This window comes from Talpa occidentalis, unplaced genomic scaffold (assembly GCF_014898055.3).
Source record: "Talpa occidentalis isolate TD23 unplaced genomic scaffold, MPIMG_talOcc4v2.1 talOcc4.13, whole genome shotgun sequence".
Taxonomy (NCBI): domain Eukaryota; kingdom Metazoa; phylum Chordata; class Mammalia; order Eulipotyphla; family Talpidae; genus Talpa; species Talpa occidentalis.
Genome location: NW_023601322.1, coordinates 15,788,496 through 15,814,936, shown reverse-complemented (window position 1 = coordinate 15,814,936; position 26,441 = coordinate 15,788,496). Strand labels below are relative to the sequence as shown.

The window sequence follows — 26,441 nt, the reverse complement described above, 5'->3', positions numbered from 1 at the left end:
GTAATACGGGCCATTGTTTTTTGACAGTGGATATTATTATATGGGAATCTCTTTTCCACTCACACTCTTTTTTAAATATATTTGGATTTTGATTTTTCTATCTGAATGTTCAAATAATTCTTTACCTTCCAGATTCAAGAGTGCAAATAAAATATGTCTGACTATTGAGAATTATGTATTTGATTTACTAGGAATATGGAGTAGACTTTCTATCTAAAAATTTGGATTTATTTTTCAGGGGAAATTTCCTATCATTTTATCTTTGAATATATCTTTATACTTTTTGTGAGCTTACTATGTTAGGGATATGATTATCTTAATAGTGATTCGTCTTTGATTTCCGCTATCTATACCAACTTTGCCCTAATTACTTTAGTTCCTTTGACTTTCCCCATCTACATTCACTGGAATCATCTCATGTCTCCTCTGTGTTCATAATTTGATTTTTAGTGATGACTACTATGTATTAGTTCTTACTAATTTATGTATAAGCTCTTTAATGATGTTGTTTTGGTCCTTGATTTGTTTCCTTAGGTCTACTATGTCCCCTTTTATTTCATTCTGCTGTTTTATCATCTAGCCCTGGACCTCTAGTTTTATTGAATTTATTTTTATATTAAGTGAACCAATTGTTGGAAGGAACTTGAGGAATTTTCTTCTGTTTCAATTCTTATATTTTCTTCTGGGTTCACTGTTTTGCGCTCCTCTCCTCTTCCTGCCTCCTCTCTCCCCTTTTGTTATTTTTGTTCATTGTCCTGTATTTCCATATTTAACATGGGTGTCTCTTACCTTGCTCGTGTGAATTTGCCTCTGTCCAGGCATCCTATTTGTTGTAATATATTAGTATTGGTTACTGCTAGACTTATTTACCACTCTGCCTAAGACCCTTTGGGCTCCAACTTAAAGGATAGGTATTTCAGATTTTACACATTCTTCGGTGCCAGCTGGAATGCTCCAGTGAGTTCAGGTGAAGCAGTATCTGACCACTCTTACAACATGCAGCTTTGTGGACGTGGTGCTGTCTCCTATTTCCCACTGTGGGTGAGGAGGTTCCTCCTGCAGTCTCCCAGTCTTCAGCTTCTCCTCACTCAGAAAAGGATAACATAAAGCTAGGTTTTATGTTTTGCACTGACTTAAGTTTTGAGGTATTAGTGAGAATTCTTAGACCTTCCCCCAAACTAAATGGCAGTTTCGGGGGTTGAAGGACAAAGAACTAAATCCTAATCTGGCTTTCTTCTCTACTCCAGAATTCTGTTTTTCTTTGATTTACAATTTACTGTGCTTTCTTTTCTTTGTTTATTTACTGTGGTTAATTATATTTCTCATTTAACTTCAATAGGTCTCAAAATTCTGCAACAGATTTCTGGTCAAGTTGTTTTCATTAAAAACTCTTGTTTTTAAAAACCAGTAACTTAAAAACTCACACACAAAGTAAAAACAAATGGTTCACACGACATCCCGTAAAAAACCTTCTGAAGGTTTTATGATTGCTCTTATCATTAGCCAGTTTTTAACTATTAAAGTTAAATGATCAGTTGAGACAAACATTTGTTCTGGCACCATTTTTCCATCTCCATTAAGACTGGGATGGAAGGTGTTGGAGATAATACTTGTTTAGCCTTCTGAGTTTCTGGGCAAATTGGTGACCTTGTCAACACCCAGCCCCTTCTTGGTCACTTATCTGATGGCATTCTCAGATGCCAGCAACTGTCTGTCTCATGCTGTGGCAGTAAAACAACCCAGTGGGGACTAGGCAGAGAAGCTCTCAGCATACATAGGCTTGGAGAAACCATGTTGATGAGAGCAGCAAACCATATTTCAAGAAATTGGAACTATCTTTTAGCTTTTTCCCAGAATGACAATCTTTTTCTTCAGTTCAGCAAATTTGCAAGCAATGTGAGTGTGTGACAATCCAAGATGGGGCACATCCAGCACTGATTTGTCCAGGATCTGCAGAACAGTACTGAGTCATGAATCTGCTTCCATTGGTGGATCATTTTTGCTGTCCCAACCCCACTGACAGGGCAAACATCTTTGACAGACACATTCTTGATACGGAAGTTGACTTGTCTTCAGAAAGAGATCAGCATGACATGGTACATTTCAACAGAATTAGCTTCGTGTGTAGTATTGACTGGAGCAAAGGCAACCACTGCACCAGGTTTGAGAACACCAGTCTCACCTGGCCCATAAGGACAGTAACAAGAGCATCAATTCTGTGGCTATCTGGAGGGGTCGGCACAGGGGCTTGTTAGTTTATCAAGTTGGTGGCAGGGACATTCCAAACTCTCTTAACAGGTGACTTTCCACCCCTTGAAACAAAGCATCGTAGCAATCAGCTCCAGCATGTTGTCACTATTCCATTTAGAAACTGGCACAAATGCTACTGAGCAGAGATTTTGGACACTTTTCTTAATGTAGGTGCTGACTTAATGATTTTCTCATATCTTTTCTGACTCTAGGGTGGCCCAGTTGAATCCATTTTCTTAGCACCAACAATTAGTTGTTTCCCACCTAGGGTGTAAGCCAGTGGGCACGCTCACGGGTCTTCCTATTCCCGGAGGTACCAGCTTCAAGTTGACCAACAGCAGCAGCAACTCCAGGATAGCACAGTCAGCCTGCGTTGTGCCTGTACTCATGCTTTTCATAAAGTCTCTGTGTCCTAGCCTTGGTAATGGTCACTTACTGGCCACAGGTTTCCGTAGGAAGGTGTTAGCAAAGACCCCAGGCTCATGATAAGCTTTCAGTTCATCCAAGACTTGAGGGAGCCCTTTCTTATCTCAGCAACCTCTTTCTCAGATTTTTTGATGGTTCTTTTGTGGATCTGCTTTGGTTTATTTTTCTGTGTATGCACTGGGCCTTACTTTGTATTTCATTAGATGTTGGACAAGAAAAATTAGATTATGTGTTAGAATCTATCATCTTCTCAGGCAAGTGTTTCTGCTAAAGATCCTCTCATAGAATTTGTGATATTAACAAGAGCTTTAGAAACAAATTTTCTACTGTAAAGTACGGTAACTATTCAATGTGCACTTAAAGTACACAGAAATAGCTCTCACGTATGATAGAACATTTTTTTCTAGACTTTTAGACTATCCACATCTTTTATTAACAAATATCAAGAAGGCATGCTAGAAGACATTTGAATGGGGGAAATAATAGTGCTCAAATTTCTCTTAGTATGAAATGTTAGGAACTGGGTAACTCCTTTCAGATACTTATTATTTCTGTCATCACACATCACATGTGAGTTAACATATCTTTTTTTTTCTTAGCACATTCTCATTTCCTTCAGCACTCAAACTGAAAATTGGGTAAATAAGCATGTTTATAAATTATACATGTATGGATTTTGAGTGTCTCTGTATGTATATGAGGATTTAAATGTAGATGTTCTTTGTGATTATATAGTTTATATAGAGGTATATAGGGTCATAACTACATTTATGAAAATAAAGAAATAGATTATAAAATATGTATTGCTACATGTATACACATATACTAATGTTCATGTGTTACATATGCAGGCATAATTGTCATATAAATACATAAGCATGCATATATGATGTAACCTGTAACAAGTTTGCATATATACATATATATACAATCTACATGTATATGTTTGTACACATATGTACATAAAAGTATTCATTGGAGAGTTGCCAGTGTCCTACCCCTGCATTGGGTGTGCCAATAATATCAGTAAGCATATGACATTTGGATCTTCAAATATCCCTGCTATTATATGTATCACTGGTTTAAAGACTATCCTTCCAAGCTCCACAATTAAAGAGAGAAATGGGATGTTCAGTCTAGATTTAGAAAGAAGGCATTTTGTTTACAGAAAGCTGTAACATAGGAAAGATAATATGATTACTTGTCTGGATAAAGAAGACTGTGAGGGATCTATAATCATTTCCAAGCATATATAAAGGACTCTAATAGATGTTGAAGATCAGATATTCTTCATATTCATAGCATATAGACCAGACTTTTTAGATAGGAGGAAGACTTTTTAGCATATAGTTCTCACAATAAGTAGTTCTAATGTGTTATAGATGTGTTATAATATGTTAAAATCAGAAGTCTAGTTAAAATCAAAAGTTTAAATCAAAAGTTTTATTTCTCTAAGATGGTTAAAATATCATTGCCAACTATAGAAAAATAGTTTTGTACTTTGAATATCTTACTTTAATTGGTGTTTATTTAAATAAAAGTATATCTAAGTCTTAAATTTTGTTCACCACCTTGTTTTTTCCATAGTATTTACTAATGTACTGCCAGAAAATGACTGAATTCCAGGGGTTGACTATGAATACTGAACCACAGCCTTTTCTGTTTATCTAATAACTATTTATTAAGCACCTATCCTATGCTTGGCTTTGAAGACTTGAAGATAGATATGACAGCCCCTATCCTTAAGAAGTTGATAACTTTGTTGATTCAAGTCACAATGAGATTGCTTTTGAGTAAACTGTTCTTTGATTAACCTGTTTTTCTGTCTTGTAATTTTCAGTAATGATATATTTATGTCTGCTTGAGAAAAAATATGTTAAAAATTTCACTTAACTTTACACATATCAAGGGAAAAGTTGGTACTACACATTCACATTCTGGCAACTTTTAAGAATAAAATCCATGTCTTAGAAACTGTTGTTCCAGAACAGTAGAAACCACAGTCATTAGTAAGTTTTCCTTTATTTCTAGTATGGAATATATTCTAGTCATTTAAGGCTAGAACCCAACTTAAACTGATTTTTTTTTAGAATATACAGGGATTTGTGAGACAACCTAAATAGAAAATGAAATGCAAATCTCAATAACCAGTTCCACATGGGAGGGCAGATGTGTAGGTAGGAGATTACACTAGACAGAAATATTCAGCAGATTTCAACTTACTTATCACCTAAGAAAAGTCCTGGAAAGAAGTGTTGGATTGGGCAGAGATACATAATAGAGCACCTTGTTTAAAAAAATGAAATAAAATAAAAAGAGGATTATGCATTTAAAGAACAAGTTAGCATGAAGAAGTCTTCTTTGACAACAAAAGTTGATGCAGTAAGTCCTGAAGCTAGAGCCTCAGAGCAATTTCTAATCTATAAATTGAATGGTGCATTTGAAGCATTATTCCATAAATCTAGGGTTTTGTTGAGGTCTGCTTAACATGGAAGCCTCAGTTTGTAAGGAATATTTTCTTCCAATCATAAGTTATCTTCCCATCTACATTCAATGCCAGATGACATCCTTCATAGTAATCTGATTATATATGTGATTATGTATGAAGCTATGGTTGCTTAAAGGAAAAGGATCTATTGAAATATAGATAGATCTATTAAAATAATCCATTTGTTTTGCATGTACAGGTAGCCCAATTTGACAGCAAACATATTTTCGATATGTTTGGTCAGATATGTGTGGTCAGACTCTGAATATTTGCATTCAAGAAAAAAACAAAAACTAATGGGTTTATTGTCCACCTAACAAATTAACTAACTTCAAAGGACCTGAGAAGTAAAGATAGGACTTCTGCCCCAGGGAAAGGGAAGTTGTTCTCAGGGTAGAGACACAACTGCTCAAGAAATTTTTCTTCCTCTTCATAAAACCTCACCAATCATTTTTTTTCTTTTAGTTTTTGCTTATCATTCTCCAGAGTAATTTTTATTTTCTATTCTTCATTTAAAATATCTGCAAAGCTTTAAAAATGCAGTCTTTGCAATTTAAAATGCTGTGGAAAATCTCTAGAATGTATAGAAGTCTCTCAAGGTATTTGCCAAGAATATTAATTATGTGTATTAGAATAGTATTTTTAAGTTGAGCCTCATGTATTACATACCAACATAACTGGAAGAGAATAATTTAGCTGAAAGTAATGCTCTAGAAACCAAGACAAAAGAAAATTAGGAAGTAATATGGTATGATAACAAAATTGCTTGTGATGTATCTATTGTGTGAAATATAGCCCTTAATACTATTTTCTTGTTGGTGATGACTTTGGGACTGAAATTGTGCAAGAAATTTTACTATGTAAAATTCAAATGATTAGCCATTGAATAAAAAAATTCTTAAAAACAACTAAAGTTATAGCAAACATTTGCCTAAATTTAAGGTTTAGTATAAAGGTATCTAATGATGTATAAAGGTATCTCTCATAGTTCTACTATGATTCTAACTAATACTGTTAAGCACAGAATTATATTTTTTCATATTTCAATTGCTTATTGGTCATTTGTGGTCATAAACCTTCTTCCCTTAGTCCCAAAATAAAAATTATCTATAATGTAATGCAAGCACTTGAGAAGATCCCAAGAAACCAAGATCTGATGGAAAAGTGGTTAACTTATTTCAGGCATGAACTTTATTCCATATAAAGAAGGAAAGTGTGACTAAAGTCAATATCTTATAGGAAATCATAATACTATATGTGTATATTAAGCATTTTTTAAATGAACTAACACTGTGTAAATGGAATAATTTGGTACTTCAGTTGTAAGTCATTAAGAAACTGATGCCCTCCAAATACTTTAAAGTAGTTAAATTATTTATCCACAGAAGTAGAAAGGGAAACCATGGTTGTCAAAAGAAATTAGGGGGGAAAGCATAGGCTCCATCTTTGGAATTGTCTGGTTGGTAAATAATGATTTTGTGAAAGATATCTTTTAAATGAAAATCGATGTAAAAGTTGGCCACAGGGTAAATGTTCCTAAATTCCAGAAAGCCATCCTAAAATGAGTGACTATATCCAAGTCTGTTCATCATAGAAAAAGTCAGAGGTCAGATCAGAAGAGTCAACATGGCTGACTCCATTTGCTCACATCCTCGTAACACAGTGTCAGCATCAAAAACTAAGCAATGTACTGAATTCATGTTAGCATTATTGGTAAGTTACCTTACCAACAAATGTAAGGGTACTGTAGAAAGTACCATAAAAACAATTGTAATAAATGCCACAGGAATTCTAAAAGGAGCAGTCATTTTATATGGAAAAAAATGGAGACATCCTTTTCTAGAAAAGTGGATTTATGAAGGACAGACAGGATGTCTCTACCCAAGGTGAAATGGAATACAGTTCATTTCACCTTGGATGAGAAAATAGAATGAACAAAGGCTTGGGTTAGAAAATGCCAGGTAGGATTGTTAAATTAAACCACAGGGGTGTGCATGTGAAAAATGCATGTGAATAATAACTTCTGGGGAAAAATGTATCAATCGATGATGTATCACTTAAAAGCAAGGTTGAAAAGCTTTCACCTAATTTCTAATCCAACCTAGGCCTATGTATCTGGACCTTTTCAGCACTATCCCCCACAACATGTGGTTTGTGGAAGTTACTTAAATACTATGTACCACAATCTCCTCACCTGAAAAATGGGAATAGTAGAGAGTACCTCAAAGAGTTGCAATAAGAATAATAAATAAAAAACGTTAAGACATAATCTGTGCATAGTCAGTTCTCAAGAAACATTAAATATTGATTGGAAATAAAATTTGATCAAAATTTCATAAAATTGAGAACAGAATCTAAAAGAGACAACAAATAATGTGCTCAGAGGCATTCAAGAAAAGTATCTGTGTTCTTGTGGTTTATTGTCACTGAATTTGGTGATGAAAGAAAATTTCATGCTAATATTATCAATTATAAATGATTGTCGTTCTCTGTACAATGGTCACAAATTCTCTTCAGTCAAGCTCTCAGGCTCATTCCTTCCATGCCTTTAGCTAGTGAATATTAATGCATCCCAGCTGAGCCATCTAAATCAATTTTCTTCCTTGAAAGATTAAAGAATATAAGTTATTTGGCACTAGGAATCCAAATACTCAGTTAAAAATCAGGAACCTTAGGCAAAGAGGAAGGGAACGGGTTTGAGAGCAATTTCCACAATCATTCCGTAGAAAACCAGAACTTGAATCCTACACTCTTTACCCTGAATGTCCCATTTTTTTAGAAGGTGGTGAACATCAAGGATTGCAGATTCAGGGGCCTCCCTGGTGGCGCAAAGGGTTAAGCGTCAGCACTATGAAGCAATCCACAGCCATTGCAGCACGAGTTTGATCCCAGCCAGGGAGGTGACCCACATGGTGCAGCAGACCTCTCCTGACTCGCTCACTATATTTCAGTAGATCCGCCTGTTCTGCTCCCCACTCTGTCTCTGGTGAATCCTCTTACCCCTCCCCCTCAAACTTCTGGTCTGTACCCCAGTTCTTGTATGCATAAATAAATAAATCTTTAAAAAAAAAAAGATTGCAGATTCACTTTGCCATCAGGAGAAAGTTGCTGAAGGTGGTTAAAGAGCAAAATGAAGAGACACCCTGTGGATTGGGAGAAAATTTTTGTATTTCATACAATTGATAAGGGACTGATCACAAAGATATGCAAAGAACTCAAACAACTGAACAAAAACAAAGTAAACAATCCAGTCAAAAAATGGGAAGGACTTGAAAGATACTTCTCCAAAGAGGAAATGCAAATGGCCAACAAGCATATGAAAAAAGTTCAACATCCCTCATAACCAGGGAAATGCAAGTCAAAACCACAATGAGATACCATCTCACACCAGTAAGAATGGCACATATTAAAAAAAAACTAGCAACAGCAAATATCGGTGAGGATGTTGTGAAAAAGGAACTCCTGCGCTTCTGGTGGGAATGCAAACTGGTCCCAACCACTATGGAAAGCTGTGTGGAGGTTCCTCAGACTACTGAAAATGGAGCTTCCATGATCCAGCAATTCCACACCTAGGGATCTACCCAAAGGACACAAAAACACTAATTCAAAAGAACACCCGTAACCCTGTGTTTATTGCAGTACTATAATAGGTATGACTTGGAAACAACCCAAATGCCTAAAAATAGATGGCTGGATCAAGAAGATGTAGTGTATATACACAGTAGAATAGTATTCGGCAATCAAAAAAGATAATGCTATTTGCAGCAACAGGGATGGAGCTAGAAGGGATTATGCTCAGTGAAATAAGTCAGAAGGAAAAAGAAAAAATATCGGATGATTTCACTTATAGGAGGAATACAGGGGCATCAAATAAGGCATTAGGGAAAAAATAATAATGAAAAACATAACAAAACAAAATAAAAATAAACAGACAACTCTAAATCAGAGACATTCTTCAGGGGAGGGAGAGAGAGGAGGGATCAAAACAGGGGAGGGCAGAGCACAAGGGACTATGGTGCTGGTGCACAGTGAACTGGTGGTAGAAATTCTACGGGGACTATACCTGAGAAAAGAAAGCAAACATTGTAAAACAAATGAAAAATGTTGTCTCATATATATATTAATAAATAATTAAATTTTTAAAATGCAGTATTTACTCAAAGGTTCAAGCTTTAGTGCATCCTTCTTACTGAGCTTAATAATGGCAAAGAAATACAATCTAACCTTAAAAATGGTTCCCCAAAATGCATATCAATTTCCTATGTGAAATGAGATCAAGGCTGCTACTTCACTGTGAATTTAACCTGGATCTCAGGCAGTGTGAAGATTCCAATGTGCTATCAATTTAAGATTCCCAGAGGAAGAGGATGAACATTACTTTCAAAATTCTTCTTCCTCTAGGCAGGACTTTGAGGGACAGAGCCTGAGAAATTCATTAGCACAGGTGTGTTATATTGTATTTGTAATTTTCTTTCAATTGCAAATTTTCATCATAGAGTAACTAGTATTATGGTAATTGAGACACTAAATTAAATTAGGATATCACTTACCATGCTGAGAAAATTATAATATAGTGGAATAATACGCTACAGTAGATAATTACTAGGACAATAGGAATGTGTCCACACTAAAGATGACAGTCATTTTAGTGTCCTATCGCTGCAGCCAGTTTCAGCAGGAAATGAGTCCTTCACATTAACTACATCCTAATGAAACTCTAGAATTACAGGGACACTAAGCTTTTTTGTTTTATACTCTGGGTTGCTGAATTCCAATCAACTCCCCTCTGTTTACTTCATTAGCTTAGATTCTTTAACTTTATACACATCCCACTGTCCTTTATGCAGATCAATTGGATAGAGTTACTTGAGTATTCAGCTGTTTACTAAATTTAATGTTTTTTTCCACAAGTGTTTATTTTTCATTCCTTGTGGCAAAATACCATTCACTGCAACCATTATGCTGTGTTTAGGACAAGAGTGAAGATTTATTCCAAGTTCCATTTTTTTCAAAGATTTATTTTTATTTGTGCATGTAAGAACTGGGCTGTAAGCTAGAGGTGTGGGAGGAAGGTGAAAGTATGCACTGGAGACAGAGTGGGGAGTAGAACAGGCGAATCTACTGAAATACCCTGCTGCGGGGAGCAAAACAGGCAGATCTGGAAACAGAAGAGGTCTGCCGCGCCACGCGGGTCAGCTCCCTAGCCAGGGATCAAACTCATGCCATAGTGGCTGCTAGTAGCTTGATAGTGCTGAGACTTTAACCCCTGCGCCACAAGGGAGGCCCATGTGTTCTAAGTGCTTGATTAATAAATCAAGTTTTTGTGAGCAATTCCCCCAAACTGGATTATAACCATTTGGATTACAACTATTTTGTAGTCTAAAGCACTGTTTCTCACATGGTGAAGAACTTAGCATGCATGTTCACAATCCCACACACCCACATTTTTTTTTTCTGTCTTTGCAGTTCCGCCATGGTTCTTAAATCACCCTTCCAACCTCTATGCCTATGAAAGCATGGACATCGAGTTTGAGTGTGCCGTCTCTGGAAAGCCGTTGCCCACTGTGAATTGGATGAAGAATGGAGATGTGGTCATTCCCAGTGATTATTTTCAGATAGTGGTAATTATCTTTTCTCATATTTGAACCAATAAAGTGATCAAATAGTCTGGCTCCTTTTGTGTGTCTTTCAGACAAGGTTTTAAACAAATAGATAAAGGAAAATAGAAGCAAATCTCCTCTTTCCAAGTATTCTCCTTGATGGTTATTGGGGCAATACAATTCAGAACCTACCTCTAGACTAAATTAAGCCAGGAATCTCTGCTTCTTTGACTTTTATAATAAACTTTCAGCAAGATATGCTACTTGTGATTGTTGTTGCCTTACTTTGATAGTGTAGACAATTTTCCTTTGCTTCTCTTCCAAATTGCACCAGCGTATCCTGGTGGTGGCAGTGGGAGGAAGCCAGAGAGGCAGAGTTCACACTGCTTTGTAGTTACTAGTTTCTTCTCCCTAGCTTTACGCTGGCTCTCAATGGTGAATTCCTCTTCTAAGATCAGTCAACCTCCAGAACCCTTCATAGTCTCTTTGTGCATGTGCTTTGTCACACTACAAGGGATCTTGAGAAATAAATCCATAAAGCATAACTTGCTACTGTTAGCACCACTTAACCATTTTTTTCACTTTCCATTGTATTTGTTCAATTCGCTGGGAATAGAGCAAGAAGGGAAAACATTTAACTTTTGAAGCCATACCAATTCATTAGATCCTTTAAGTGGCAATGCTATTTCCACTACTACTGACTTAAAAATGACCTGCCATAGGGCAACTTGAAATGTGTTGTATATGTCTAAAATATATATGACTTGCATATAAAGGAAATTATTGCGTGCCCTTCAGGACATATGATAAAAGGCAACATTTATTTTTTTCTACAGTTTGAAAAATCTTTCTCCCAGCATGACGCATTACAGCCAACCTATTTAAATGCTGCTTTTCTTAAGGTGAAAAGAAAATGTACAGTAAGAGTCCTATTCCCACTAAATTATGCTTACAAATATTTCCCCAGTAGCTCCAGAAATCAGAGAGCTATTGTCTGGCGTACATGTAACATTTAACACAAATAGTAAGTTATATGAGATTTGTTAATTAGAAGTTAGTCAGCTTTATCTAAGAATTTTACATCAGCCGAGAATTGACTACAAGGCACTAAAAACAATTAAGAATTCCCCATGAGGTAATATTTATCTCTTAATGACTTCAGGGAAAGTGATTTAACACGTCTCACTTACTGAACTAATTCTTACACTAATATTGAAGATAAACTGAGTTAGTATAATTAAATGTTATCTCCTTATCATTTTATCATCCATTCTTGAAAAAGAAGGTGGCTGAATTTATAGAAGACAGGAGGTAATGTTGCTGTATTTAATTTAGGGATTATTAAAAGCAAAACATTTTGCCTTATACAAGAGGGGCACAGATATCAAATGTCCTCCATAACCCCCTCCAAGGTCAACAGGGTACATGTCAAAGCAATTACAATTTTTTAAAGATTGTCAGACATTTTTGTTTCTCAGTAAACACATCCAGAAAATAGCCAACTTAGATTTCTTCTCTCTTTGAAGCTGTTTTTGTTTCATTTTACTTTTCCCCAGCAGCTGCCGAAACTGAGTTTCCTTTAATAACAAGTAGGTAAAAGGAAAAGATTTCTTTTGATGCTAACCTTGTTTTTTTCCATTTCTCACAATAATTTTCTGTTCACTTCTCGTTTAGTTAATAAAGATGATGTGTATTTTATGATTATATTTTTTCTTGTAGAACTAGGTTAAGTTGATGCACATGCATTCAGCAGTTTTGAGGGTCGGAGGCATTTCCCAAGTGGTGTTAGACATTATCTTCTTGTTGGACATATTCCCACTTCTTTTTGGGAATTAAGACATTTGGAAGACTTAGTAATTAGCAATTAATTACTAAGTAATTAGTAATAGTCTTATGACTTCCTTTCTTGATTCTTCTGTGAACTTTAATTAAAATGCTGTTTATGGTCATTTTGTCACTTTAATGTTTTGCTTTTTGAATATTTCACCACCTGCTTTTCTTCTCCTTAGGGAGGAAGCAACTTACGGATCCTTGGAGTGGTAAAGTCGGATGAAGGCTTTTATCAATGTGTGGCTGAAAATGAGGCTGGAAACTCCCAGACCAGTGCACAACTCATTGTCCCTAAGCCTGGTAAGACAAGGGCACTTGACTCTGGTACTTGTAGCTATAATTATGCATAGTCCTCTTGTAAGTCTATATTGTTATAGACTTACAATTTGAAATTAATTATTTAGTAAATTAAGGTCTACATATGTGTATCAGTGGTATGCTTTTTCTAGCAATGGTATATCTATCAAACATCCCTCTCCAGTGAGAGACAGTCATCGTGAACTATAAGTGCCTCTATTTGTCAGTGGCAACAACCACTGAGTTACTACTTTCTTCCCCCTTTGATGACATGCTCTTCTTTCAGTGTTTCATCTAAATATAGACTATCTATGCTATACACACACTCATATATGAAGTCTTAAATCAGTGGTCAATGGAAATTGAGAGAAAAAAATACTTGAAAGTATGTTATTTTTATAATTAGATTTTGATAAATGTTCATTTTTGTTACATTTAAGGCTTTATTTTGCTCAATTGTTTTTAGAATTTTGATAAAATAAAAATTTGTTTCTCTGAAATGTAAGACTAGAGATAGAAAATATTCACTTTTCTAAAATAAGATTGAAAATTTGTTTAGATACAAATACTTGAAAATATTAATACTCCTATGAAAAGTTTTCATACCATATATTATGATAACTTTAACTCTTAGACCAGTTTCTTAGCTCTTGATGTGGCTCATTCTTGTCTTTTTCTTTCCCTGCATAAATTCAGTAGAAAGTAGCTGAAATGTATGAGACATTGTGTTTCTTTATGCCTGGGCACTAGGCTGATATGGTAATATTTATCCAAAGAGATAGCGTATACCTTAGTGGTCTATAGTATTGTAAACCAATGTTGCCTCAATAAAAAGTAATACCACTAAGAAAAGCAAAAGAGAATTAACTATGAAGTCCTTTAATTTTTTAAAGGACTCCTAATCAATTATCCAAAGACAAACATGCTTTCATATTAATGGTCACAATAATGACTTGTCCTTTTTTCCTGGATTAAAACAAAAAAAGCAACTGTTTTAACTAGAACAACTGTCCCAGATAAGTAAATGATAGTTCTCTTAAGAGCTATCTAGGAATTAAAACAGTCAATTTACCCTGGTTCAAGATCACTGATTTCTCTGATGGACGACTTCTTTTCCCTCAATTTAATGTGCTTTAAGTGTTAGTGTAATTTCATTTGTGTGACTACATTCTTTTCTTCTGAAAGTCATGAATAAATAGGAGAAACAGAACCCTAACACCGAGTCTTCAATTGCTTTAGAATGTATGCCCCACACCATTACTAACGACAGTGCGGCCATGTTGGCACTAACACTCTGCCTTCTACACAGCACAGAGCAAGAGAATTCTAGTTAACCTTGATGTCCATCTGAGGTTATAAAGCTGAGGAAAATGCAAGACAGCTCTCCAACTTTTCTAAAGAGAGTTGAGAGACATTCTCTTTAGATTTGCGACATTGCTCAAAAGGCCACGTGACTCATCCCCAACAACTGACCGCAGGTATTGGTGTATTCTTTGAAGTGGTGGAATTAAAAGGATTAGAGATTTTCGTAGTATTTTCCTTCCCACACAAGCTAAGTTGTAGAGGCCTCAAGAAAACTCCCTGAATAGATTGTGGGCGTGTGTGGGAATTGTTTGCAAAAGTGAGAAATAAAACAACTTACTCTCACTGAAGGCTACCAAGAGCTGCTCATGAACCAGAGGACGAAAGAAGGAAATTTGGGAGGAAGCTCTGTTTTTACCTTTGGGAAAAACAAGTGTCAGTTGCACTTGAAGAAAACAGGACTGCAGTTTTTTTGAAAGGACTCTGCCCATGAGGTCCTTCTGCATAGATTTCCTCAGACAAAAGACACTGAAGACCTTGCCTTGCTGGCTTCAGGAAAAGGCCCAGTGAGAACATTCCTAAGATGTGGTCTCCAAGAAACCCAGAGAGCTGCCCCCAAAAAAGGAAGCACGCTGAAACCTTCTTTGACAGAGTCGTAGGAGTACAAGCTAGGAAAATCAGTCCTTGTTACTTTACTTCCAGTTGCTCTTCTCTCTCTGACCCTGGATTAGCCTTGTACAGAAGGGAAGAACTGGGCTCAAAAGACTGAATAATGGGGCTCCTTTACTGGCTTTGGTTACAGGCCTACTCTGGGAGGTAGGGAGAAGCTTTGAATTGAACATTATTATGTTTAGTGTTTTGATATAAGAACCGCTGAGGAGTGTGTGTGCGCATGTTGTGTAGTGGTATTGCTTGTTTTGTAATACCTGAAGATAAGACTTTTAAATAAGGTGACTCCAGTGCCAGAAGATTGGCCCCAGCATCTAAAGATTTGTTTCAAATTGCAATTAGAGGTAGTAGAAAATAGATCTGATATGATGTATCTGAGCATGGTGACAGGAGATAGTAATAAACATCCCCTTTTGCTATTCCAGAAATTCAGCTCATGTGATAAACCAGTTGTAGGTATTCAGCTTCACTTACCCCTATAAGCTCTGATTTCAGCAGGTGGCCCTTTATTGTAGTATCTTGTTTTCCACTTGTGCCCTCATTCACTTGGGTGTGTGTGTTTATTAAAAATCAAAGCTCCTCTGGGAAGAAATGTCATTTACCTCCTTGCTAAGGCAGGCTTAGAGAATCTTAGTAATTCATTCTTCTCTCGCCTAGATGGTAATGTATTGTCAGTGGACTCTACACTGTTGGTCAGTGTTTATTGTATTTGGCATTGAATTAGAATGAAAGTAAAAGAAAATGAAGACAAAAATCCAAAAGCGTGACAGGACACCATTGTGACTGTCTTACATTCCCCCCTTATAAATGATGGATGATTTTTTCCTGACTATTTAATCAGGTCTTCAAATAATGCCTCTCCAAGTCCTCAGAGATGCACCATAGGCAGCATGCACAGATGGTGGAGAGGCTAGCTATAAATATAAATTTAGCAATGAGAATGACCATGGTGGGAAGAACATAGCCCTCTCTGTTTAAGTTTGAACAAAAAATGGCCACCATGTATTCCGAGGCACATTGCAGGCCTGCATTGCCCAGCTGGTCAGTGTTGGCCAGTCCACGGGCTTGTGGCTGAGAGTTACTCTTGGCAACCATAACAATCTGCTTCTCACTGAAGCACACACAATGACCTATTGGAACCAGTGTCCATTGTTGGTGGATATTTACATATGCCTAATAAAATTACAACATCATCTCTTATATATAGTTAGCTATTCACTCTTTAGCAGCTAGTGACTTAGGAAATAAACGCAATCTACTGAATTGAACTGAGTGAATGGTTTGTTTTTCTCTCCAGAAAACAAGTTTGGGAAAACATTGAAAAATTTTTTAAAGATTTATTTATTTATAAATACAAGGGCTAGGGTACAGGCCAGAGTTGCGGAGGGTGAGAGGATTCACCAGAGACAGAGTGGGGAACAGAACAGGCAGACTGATGAAATACACTGCTGAGGGGAGCAACGTGTGAGGCAGGAGAGGTCTGTGCCATGTGGGCTGCTTCCTGGCTGGCCAGGGATTGAAATCGCACTGCAGAGGCTGCAGCCAGCTTCACGGTGCTGGGCTCAACCCCCTGCACTACCAGGGAGGCCCCAACATTGAAATGTTTTTACAATAGCTTGTGATATATATATTTGCCTCGGAATACATGGTCGCCATTTATTGCTCTAACTTAAACAGAGAGGGCTATGTTCTTCCCACCATGTTCAGCTTCACCTATGCTGTGTGTTAATCTCTTCTAAAAGTTGAGTAGATGTTTCATTGTTGTTGGTTGTTTTGGTTTATTTTTGTGGGGTGTGGGGAGACATCACTTAAGAAGTCTGCTTTCCAAGTGAAGGAAATTAATGTTCAAGGTCCACCATTCAGGGAATAGTCCAGTCAAAAAGTGTGATGAATCAATGCATTAGGTGTCATAAGAGTAAGATATTTCAGTAGCCAGACTTACAAATGGGTATGCAGTAAATTAGAACTCAGTTTGCACAGCAGATATTGATGAGTTAATTACCCCTGTGTTACCATATAGTAAACTAGAGTATGAGTAGCTAGTAATTAATTTAACAAGACTATTTGGTAAGTGGGTAGGATACTTAGCAATTTTCTGATGCTAGGGTGGTGGGGTAGTGTGGAGTTAGGGAATAAGGCAGAGAAGATAAAATTGATTCAAGATAGTTACCTCTTAGTTAACTCTCCTGGTTCTACTGTTGGGTGACAGTCAGTTACCTGCAATGGTCTGCAGTGAATGTACTTGGAGGTACCAAACTTTTGGGCAGAAGAGTGAGGACCAGCAAACTGGAAATGTAGCAATAACTGGGAATCTGTAATCAAATATTTTAATTCAGTGGTAGAAATGGTGAAGATAGAATAAAGTTGTCATGGGAAGAAATAATGTATTCTTGATATCCTACTGTGCACAGAAAGGCTTTATGGGTACAAGTGATTAGGTGCTATAACTATTTTCAAAATATTTGAGCAAGGCACGTGTGTTACCTTCATAGAAGATGTAAATACAGAGTATATGTCTCATTTTAATATGTAATATTTTCTAATTCTGGTTTTGCTTTGCTCCTCCAGCATTGGTAACAGAATACAGTTTTCCACTGTAAGTGGGGAAATAAATTAGTTAGGCATTTAAGAGCTATAAGATGTTATCAATTCCCTGTCTTCCTCTGGAAAAGGTTACTAATTACAAATGGTACTGATTTTTAAACGTTTTAGTAAGGTACTATATCATATAGCCTAAACTTAGCAAAAGTATTTAAGTTTAGTCATGACAATTAGGCATAAACTAAGAAGTCTTTTGACACCCTTTTGTGATTCAAAAAAAATGTTATGACAAGACTACTTTTATCGAAATGGGCAAGATAATATTTGGATGTACAACTATATAATTTTATATTAACTGCAACTAATTATAGTGTTTCCTACTATTGACTCCTACATAGTAACTTCAGTGGGATTGTGTGAAGCAATAAAAAAATTGTACAATTAGTGTTGACACTTCAAGATCTGTTAGAAACTTAATTTGTCTGTGCAATAGTACATAAACAACCCTAGAAGAGAGGACATAACTAAAGCTAAGGAGATGCACTTTGTAATCTGATGTTAGTCATTAGAAGTCAGTTAAGTTGAAATTTTGTCTCTTAATGTGAGAAGGGTTCCTATGATTTAACTGCTTAATTGCATTTTGTAAGGGGAAAGTGTTCTTAGACTTCTATAAATAACTTAGAAGGGTTATTTTCAGAATAACTTAGAAGAGTTAGTCCATGTACTAGACTAGCATGTTTGTGGATACAACTGGAAAATTAATTTCCTCACACAAATGCAAATGTTCATTAATATTGCATTCTCTTTACCTTCCATCAAGTATAAGTGAATAAAAGTGCACCTAATATTTTTGAAATATATTTCCAATGTGGTATGATTATATCTTACAACCTTTCCAAGATGTCTTCTCTTATAAGACTTAGTAATTAACCAATCGTATAATTACAAATAGGATAATTAGCTAGTAGGGTACAGAATCAATTTTGGAGGTGGTTTTAATGTCAGTATATATGGCTACAAATTTGTTTAATCTACTGAAAAATCATTTTTGCTTTCCAAGGTAAAGATAAAAAGAAGGTCTTCTGTGACCTTTCATTTTTTACCTAAAAGTCTTCTCCTCCTCAGAGAAAAGTTGACAAGTTAATACTTTCCCTGAGATATTAATTCATGGTCAAGTTTGGCATAAATCAGTCATTTAACCTTTTATCATAATATGTGAGATATTAATACATCTCATCAATAGATCCTTCTCTAGCTTACCTATAGAGAATAAAATATATATTTGTATATATTTATGAACAGAATCTCAGATAATATTTTCTAACTTTTCCCAGTCTCTAAGTCTTCACTTTCCCAGCTGTAAAATACAGTGGATAATTGTCTCAGAGATTTACTGAAATAAATGTATATAAAAGGTATTTGTAGGCTGTAAATTGCTGCACAGATGTTAGCTATTATAAAGTCTTCTGTTGACTTGTGTAGTTGTAAGAAAGATAACAGGCTTTAATTGGAGTGGATACAATGACTTTTTCCTAGAATATTTTTCCATGCTCTGAGGAAAAAAATAATAAACAAATATTTCAATGACTGTCCAACTGAAGCTTAGCTTTTTCGCCCAGTGGACAAGGTTAAGAGAAAAGATCTGCTTTAAAATGACTGACAGTGGAGAGGTTTGCAGTATCAGTTTAATGACTTGCTCTTTCCAGCTTCATGTAGGCAGAGGTTTCTCAGCAAATAAAATCTTGTCATTCACCTTGTCCTTCTTTTAGCATGTGCTTCAAGTAGGAAACTAGCTCAGTGCTAATCAAGAGGATATGTCTGTATGGCAGACTTTGAAATTAGAAATGAATTCTACAGTAATAGGAAGTATCCTGAGACCAGTGATAACTATAAATCCATATGATATGAAAGACTTGATAGATTCATAAATATTGATCACATCATACTTCAGTGGTAAACACACCAAAGAGTGATTTCCTATCATTTTTTTTTTCTTTTTAACTCTATAGTGGGGAAGTGGAATAGAAGAATTTTGATTTTTGCCCTGCATACAAGTGATCTTGCACTTGTTTTATGTATTTCTGACTTACCTATATATCATACTTGATGACATTTGTGTGACTACACACAGACACACATATACCACACAGATGTATGTGTGTGTTTATTTTCTAATATTATTAGCGAATTTTAAGGAGGGATTGGGGTCAAAATATGGGGGTTGCAATTGTATGGGGAATATGAAAATAAAATTAAAATTAAAATTAGATGCAAAAAAAAAAAAACCCACAACAAAGCAACACCAGCCAATTATAAACCAGAGCCATCCTGCAGGGGAGGAGGAGTGAGAGGGATCAGAGGGAGGGAGAGAGGAGCACAGGGGACTGAGGTGATGGTGCACGGGTGCATTGGTAAAGGAAACTATGGGGACTACACCTGAGGGGGTGGGGGAAGCAAATATTGTTTAAAAATGAGCAATGATGTAAAAAAATTTAAAAAATAAAGTATCTGCTATACCTTAGAGGATATTGTCTCCTTAGGACATCTTCTTCGATCTGCTTCCTCAGTTGTTTGTTCAAGAGGCTGTACTTTTGCTGTCTCAAGTCAGCAGTTTCTCAGTGGTTAGTGTGACAGGATCAGCAGATCCCATGTGTGTGCATTTGTGCCCATGTTTCTTTACCTATAAAATGAGATATATGATATTTCACAGTGTTTTACATTGTTTGTGGCTCAAATACTTTCTGAGCTCTCAGGTAGTGCTGCAGACTGATGCCAAATAGGAGATGCAGACTATGCATCCATCCCAGGGAAGGCCGAATTCCTGCACCTTCCAAAGTGGAAGGAGTTCATTGTCAGTAAGATGCCTCTAAGAGCTGGAGCTGCTCACTCCCCTCGAGGAATGGTGCTTTATCGAATGCTCAACATTTATCTCTGGTAGGTGGATGTGCAGTAGCTGCTAATGTAAAGTGGAAGCTTTGTGGTGTTTGAGTCCATGGTGCTAGGCAGTGCATAGGCTCTGCCCCTGCTACCATAATTGCTGATTTCAAGGAATTTTTTGCCCCCACCGGAGCCTGACTGCTGTCAGCAGTCTAAGTTGTTCCATCCACTGATTGTTTAGTACAGCTTTCATAGAGGATGCGATCTGGTATTTACAAAGATCTTTACACCTGATATTTACCCTAAGACACCCAGCCATATCCCTCTTGTCCAAATCTCCTTACCCCTGATCTTCCAACCACGTTACCTCCAACCAGTGATCAGTCAGCCAAGCTGCTTGACTTTGTTTTAAGTCTCTGTCTCTTGATTCTTACCTTGGACCGTTTCTCTTTAATACAAGTATATGACAGGTATACTCAACACTGCCTTTCAGAAAAAATTTCTTACGCTCTCTTTTAGGGTTATCTCTAGTGAAGCTGTAGTATGTCAGCCATCTATTTTGGATGTGCATGCACCTCATACTAAGCTAACAAAACTTGGTCTTTTTCCTTCTCAGTTGCCTGGTTACTCGTGAGAATTGAGGGCAAAGGAAGTTGGGTAACAGTAATTGAAAGCATGGACGGCAGGGGCACCTGCTCTTATCCCTTCTGGCCATGCTTGTGCCTGATGCCAAGTGTAAAACACTTTCACCTTTTTTTTTTTTTTAAGATTTATTTATTTATTTATTTATTTATCACTGGGTACAGTCAGAAGCACGGGAGAGTGAGAGAATTCATCAGAGCCAGAGCGGGGAGCTGAACAGGCAGACTGACGAAGTACACTGCTGAGGGGAGCAGTGGGTGGCAGGAGAGGTCTGCGCGCCATGTGGGACCCTCTCCCAGAGGCTGGAGATCGAACCAGTGCTGCAGAGGCTGCTGGCAGCTTCACAACCCAGCACTCAACCCCTGTGCCACCAGGGAGGCCCCATAACACTTTCATCTTAATATGATCTCACATATTGATTTGGTGCATCTCAGATAGCTGGTTCACTATGAGCAGTTCTAGCCACCTAGTCGGTTGATTATCCCATGGTTGGAAATTCTTACTCTGACCAAGTCCAATATTCTGCCAGCAGCCATTTTGTAAAAAGCATATGATGACTTTCTGCATAACTTTGCCAAAGAACACAAGGGTTTACATTGTGATTATTGGGGCCTGGCATAATCTACACACATTTTTTTTTCCTACCTTACTATCTCTAATATGATAGAATCTCCTGAGATGTATGGCCCAATGTCAGAACTACTGACAGAATAACCTGGACTTGCTACATCACCTCTTTCTACTCCGCACACACTACTTAATGTTGACAGATACCAATGGTTACCTCGTCAAAGGTTCAAAGCTGAAAGTGCTGTCTATAGACCCAAATCCCTCACAGGTATAGTGATTCTTACTATCTGGATGAATGAAATACAATGATTTGACCTTATTATAGGACATGTTGTGCCATTCTCCCCCCAAAGAGCTACTAAAACATTTACTGAGGAAATGAGCCACTATATCTTCTTAGGGTTTATCACCCAACCCATGGAGCATATGTGTTTTACCAAAACTTTCCATATATTTGTCATTTCTTATTCAATTGTGTGGCTGACATAATGGAGAAATGGAGTATACTGTAAAATACCTGATGAATGGGCCGGGTTCCTCTGGACTATATTATGACAGAACATGAGAGAGCTAACAAGCCTTAGGACACAAGCCATAAATGAATAATGATTCTCCATTCCTAGTAAATTAAAAAAAAGTTTTGATTATTCTTTTTTTCATAGGGACAGAAAACAACATATCACTATGAATAAATGTGTTGTACTAGAGGTGGTGATAATCTGCTCTTATAAAGATACAGCATCTGATATAGTTGATGGGATGGACAGTACTACTTAGTTAAGTTGTGGTTGTTCACTGCTGTCCCCCAGGCTTGTTCTGTTTTTATGTTTGTTCACTTTTTTTTTTTTTTTTTCGTAAGGACAGGGTTGTGGAATTAAATCAGAATATGATAGACGCTACCATTCTTGAGAACTTTAGGAGTAACACTAAATAACCTCTGTCATTCCCCCAGGATCTAATAAACTACCATGTATGAGTGGAAAATAAATATACAGTGGAATACATAGATTTAGTACATCAACAAATAGTGGAATAATATATTAAAATAGGATATAAATGTATTACCTCATATGACTCCCAAGTTTAAACATTTCATTCATTGTGATAAAAATGTACTGCATTATTTTTATTTTAGAAAACAAAAGGCGTGGATGCGAAGAGTATAAACAAAAAGCCATATATAATCAAGCTCGGCAAGGGTTTAACATGTGAGCCTGTGACTTCAGCCCCAGTATTCTCTGCCACTAGGGAAACTTAAAAGCTCTCAGAAGACAAGCCTTTTGTGTGTAATATTTTCAATCCATAGGAACTTAGAAACCAAGAAAATAAACATGATTTGAACTTATGGAAAGGAACATACACACAGAGCTATAATATTCTCTCCTTAAAGAAGCGTGATTTATATGAACACAGAAGCAAAGGAAAACACAGAAGAACACAAGGAACTTCTTGTGTCAGATTCTCTGTGCTAGGCACAGTAAACATATCGTCCCATTCACTTCTATACTCATCCATGCCAGAATAGCTTATTTTTCTCATTTCACAGATTAGGTCAGGTAGCATTTATCTACCAAATAGCCATAAAGTGGCAGACAGCTGGATTTTAAAAACACTGTATTCATGTATGTGGTACAGAGTTGGGCCTTTCAATCACATATTAGTTGATTCTTCTAAGTATTGTATGGAGGAGATAGTTACTTCCCTCTCATTTTGTGGATGAGGAAGCTGCTGATAGGGAAGTTAGCTGGCTTCCCAAGGCCACACAGCGAGCAAGCAATCCGTCTGTCAAACCCGCTGTCTCAGCCTCTCTGCCCTAATGGGACTTCCCACCTATGCTCTTTCCTCCAGTGGGAGGCTGTCAGGGGCCTGGGGGATGACTCAGGTTTATTTCAGACTATTTTGGAAATTGTTCAAGGAGAACAGCTTGATACCAGTTAAAGTTTCTAAGTTCTACCTCTCAAATGATCTGTGTCGAACCCTCAATGTGCTCTAGAGGTCATTGCTAACTATGGGTCAGTTGTAGACGGTGTTTAAGGGTCTTAAAAGTGAGTATCACATAATGTGAGTATCAGATTCAGTTATGACAGAGTGAATTGCAATGGCATTTTAATTATTTAACATCGTCAAATACCTGGAAATATAGACCCAGGAAATGAAATGCAAATTAGAGATGGGAGATGACATTCAAAGAAAGTTTAATGCTTTATATTAATATTCTATAAATTCTAACACAATGTGTGGTGGAGAACATTTTTGTTCTAATCCTGCTTAGAAGGATGGCAGGGTCACTTGTCATGAGTGGCACAATACTGGTATTGTTTTGACAATTTCTGTCAATGTTTTATTTTGTGTAGTTTTATTTCATGTGGCTTAAGCAAGATGCTTCAGGTGATAAATAGGCTATAAAAAGGAGAGGGAGTTTCCTTTCATATAAAGTATCTAGTCATTGGTCCTTAACCTATAATGGAGATACATAAAAATAATAATTAGTTAATAAGCCTACATGACCAATGCATGTTATACAGATCTGTCTGTTATTTTGTGTGTTGACAGATATTCAAGAATCTAGATGACCCTAACTTTCCCTGACAATATTGACAAAACATGACTTTTTCATTTAGATGCTAGTCTGAGTTTGATACACTGTACAAAATAAGAACTTTCACTTGAAATAAAAATAGCCCATTCTCTAAATAAAACATGCATTATTACAAAGCAACAGAAGCCAAATAGAGAAGCCAGTTTCTCTCTTGGATATTTTCCAGTCTAATTGTATTTAACTAAAGCTCTACCTAATATTCAGATAAAGTGCTAAAAGATGTCAACTGAGTGCATGTCTAGAGGAATGTACAAAAACAGAATATACTATTTTGAATAGAAATGATTCCTAAGATAATTTTCCCCTAATACTACGGAAGGAGAAATAAAAAACAAATATTATATAGCTTATTCTATATGCTTTGCTTCCCTGTCTTCTTTGTTTCATAAATAGAAAGATGCAAAGATGATAGAATTGGAAACCCAGACATAAGACTTTTTTTTTTAATCTTAAATATATATTTATTTTTTTTTCAGGGCCTCCCCGGTGGCGCAGCGGTTGAGCGCTGGGTTGCGAAGCTGCCCGCAGCCTCTGCGGCGCCGGTTCGATCCCCGGCTGCTCCCCGGCCACCAGAGGAGGGTCCCACATGGCGCGCAGACCTCTCCTGCCGCCCGCTGCTCCCCTCAGCAGCGTACTTCGGTCCTTCTGCCTGCTCTGCTCCCCGCTCTGGCTCTGGTGAGTTCTCTCACCCTCCCGCGCTTCTGACTGTACCCAGTGCTTGTATAAACAAAGAGAGAAAGAAAGAAAGAAGGAAGGAAGGAAGGAAGGAAGGAAGGAAGGAAGGAAGGAAGGAAGGAAGGAAGGAAGGAAGGAAGGAAGGAAGGAAGGAAGGAAGGAAGAAGGAAGGAAGGAAGGAAGGAAGGAAGGAAGGAAGGAAGGAAGGAAGGAAGGAAGGAAGGAAACATGCCTCTATATAAAAAAAAATTAAAAAAAAATTAAATATATATATATTTTTTTAAAGATTATTTATACAAGCACTGGGTACAGTCAGAAGCGCGGGAGGGTGAGAGAATCCACCAGAGCCAGAGCAGGGAGCAGAGCAGGCAGAAAGACCGAAGTACACTGCTGAGGGGAGCAGCGGGCGGCAGGAGAGGTCAGCGCGCCATGTGGGACCCTCCTCCGGTGGCCGGGGAGCAGCCGGGGATCGAACTGGTGCTGCAGAGGCTGAGGACAGCTTCGCAACCCAGCGCTCAACCACTGCGCCACTGGGGAGGCCCCAGACATAAGCGTTTGGATCTCACGAATCCCATGTCTAACTTCTGATATACAGACCACCTGCATTATTTTCATATGTGAGCTTTACTTCTTTTTATTTAATAAGAAAATTTGAGTCCAATTTTGATCAGATATCTTAGGTCCTTAACACATTTGCCTAAAAAAGATAAGATGACCCTTGGGGAAATTCAACAGAGTGAAGTGATAAATACCTTTTTACTTTTTATGTCAGGAGCAACAGTAATAAAATTTCATAAATCTCTAGAGATGTGACATCTGAGCTGACATAGACTTTGAAGTGGGAATATGATTCTGCCAAGCCATCAAGAAGCATAAAGAAATGGCTGGTAGACAGAACATTGCACCAAAGCTTAGGGAAATAGAACAGAAATATTTTTATCTGCAGAGAAGTTTGCTTGGTTCAGTATGAAGGGAGAGTTAGCAAGAGGCTGAATCATAGAGTCTCCTTTAGAATATGCAGAGATTGGACTTTTTGTCTAGGCTATGCAGGGTATTGATGTAAAAGATAGGTATTCCTATTGGTATTTTTAAAAGGTAACTCTAGAAACTGTGGATGGTAGCTGGGTTGGAGTAACAGGATTCTGGGACAGGAAACAACAACTAAATGGGAAAGTGTGGCAGGAATAGGCTAGATAAGATAGAATAAGACCACTACCAAACCTATATAAAAAGAGTTGGCAAATATATTAGAAGGTTCTCATGATGTGGAGATTACTGTTATGTAGGTAGGTGGGTTAAGAATCCGAGATGATTCCCAGTATCTTGATCTGACGAGATTGATAGGAAAGCATTATTTACAACATTTGAAAGGCCAAGAAGAGTGACTTCGCTGGAGCAGCCCTGTGGCAGCAAAGCTTTACTGGGGTGGCAGCCCTGCTTACTGCAGTGAATGGCACAATGAAGAGCTGACATCCAGCACCACCCAAGCTGGCAGAAATAATGTCTGCTCAGAGCCTTGGTCTGAATTTCACCCCTGACATCCTGAGCAAGGGAGATGCTTGGAAGGGAAGGAGCTGAGCAGACATTTTTATGAGCCTTTAAAAAGGAGCCATGCATGTGGGCTTGCTCTCTTTTTCATTGGAGCTGCTGTGGAAGGCATCAGCACCACAGCCGG

The 26,441-nt window shown here is 37.3% G+C and overlaps 1 protein-coding gene across 2 annotated transcripts in view; it reads left to right on the top strand.

The window, feature by feature from the left end:
* The window catches only part of DCC (DCC netrin 1 receptor), a 1,038,093-nt gene that overhangs the window by 629,861 nt on the left and 381,791 nt on the right, over positions 1 to 26,441 (top strand). For both annotated transcript variants that reach the window (XM_054694039.1, XM_054694040.1), the window contains exons 6-7: positions 10,631 to 10,785; positions 12,774 to 12,894. In XM_054694039.1, the coding sequence (XP_054550014.1) occupies positions 10,631 to 10,785; positions 12,774 to 12,894 (276 nt within the window). The remainder of the gene's footprint in view (positions 1 to 10,630; positions 10,786 to 12,773; positions 12,895 to 26,441) is intronic.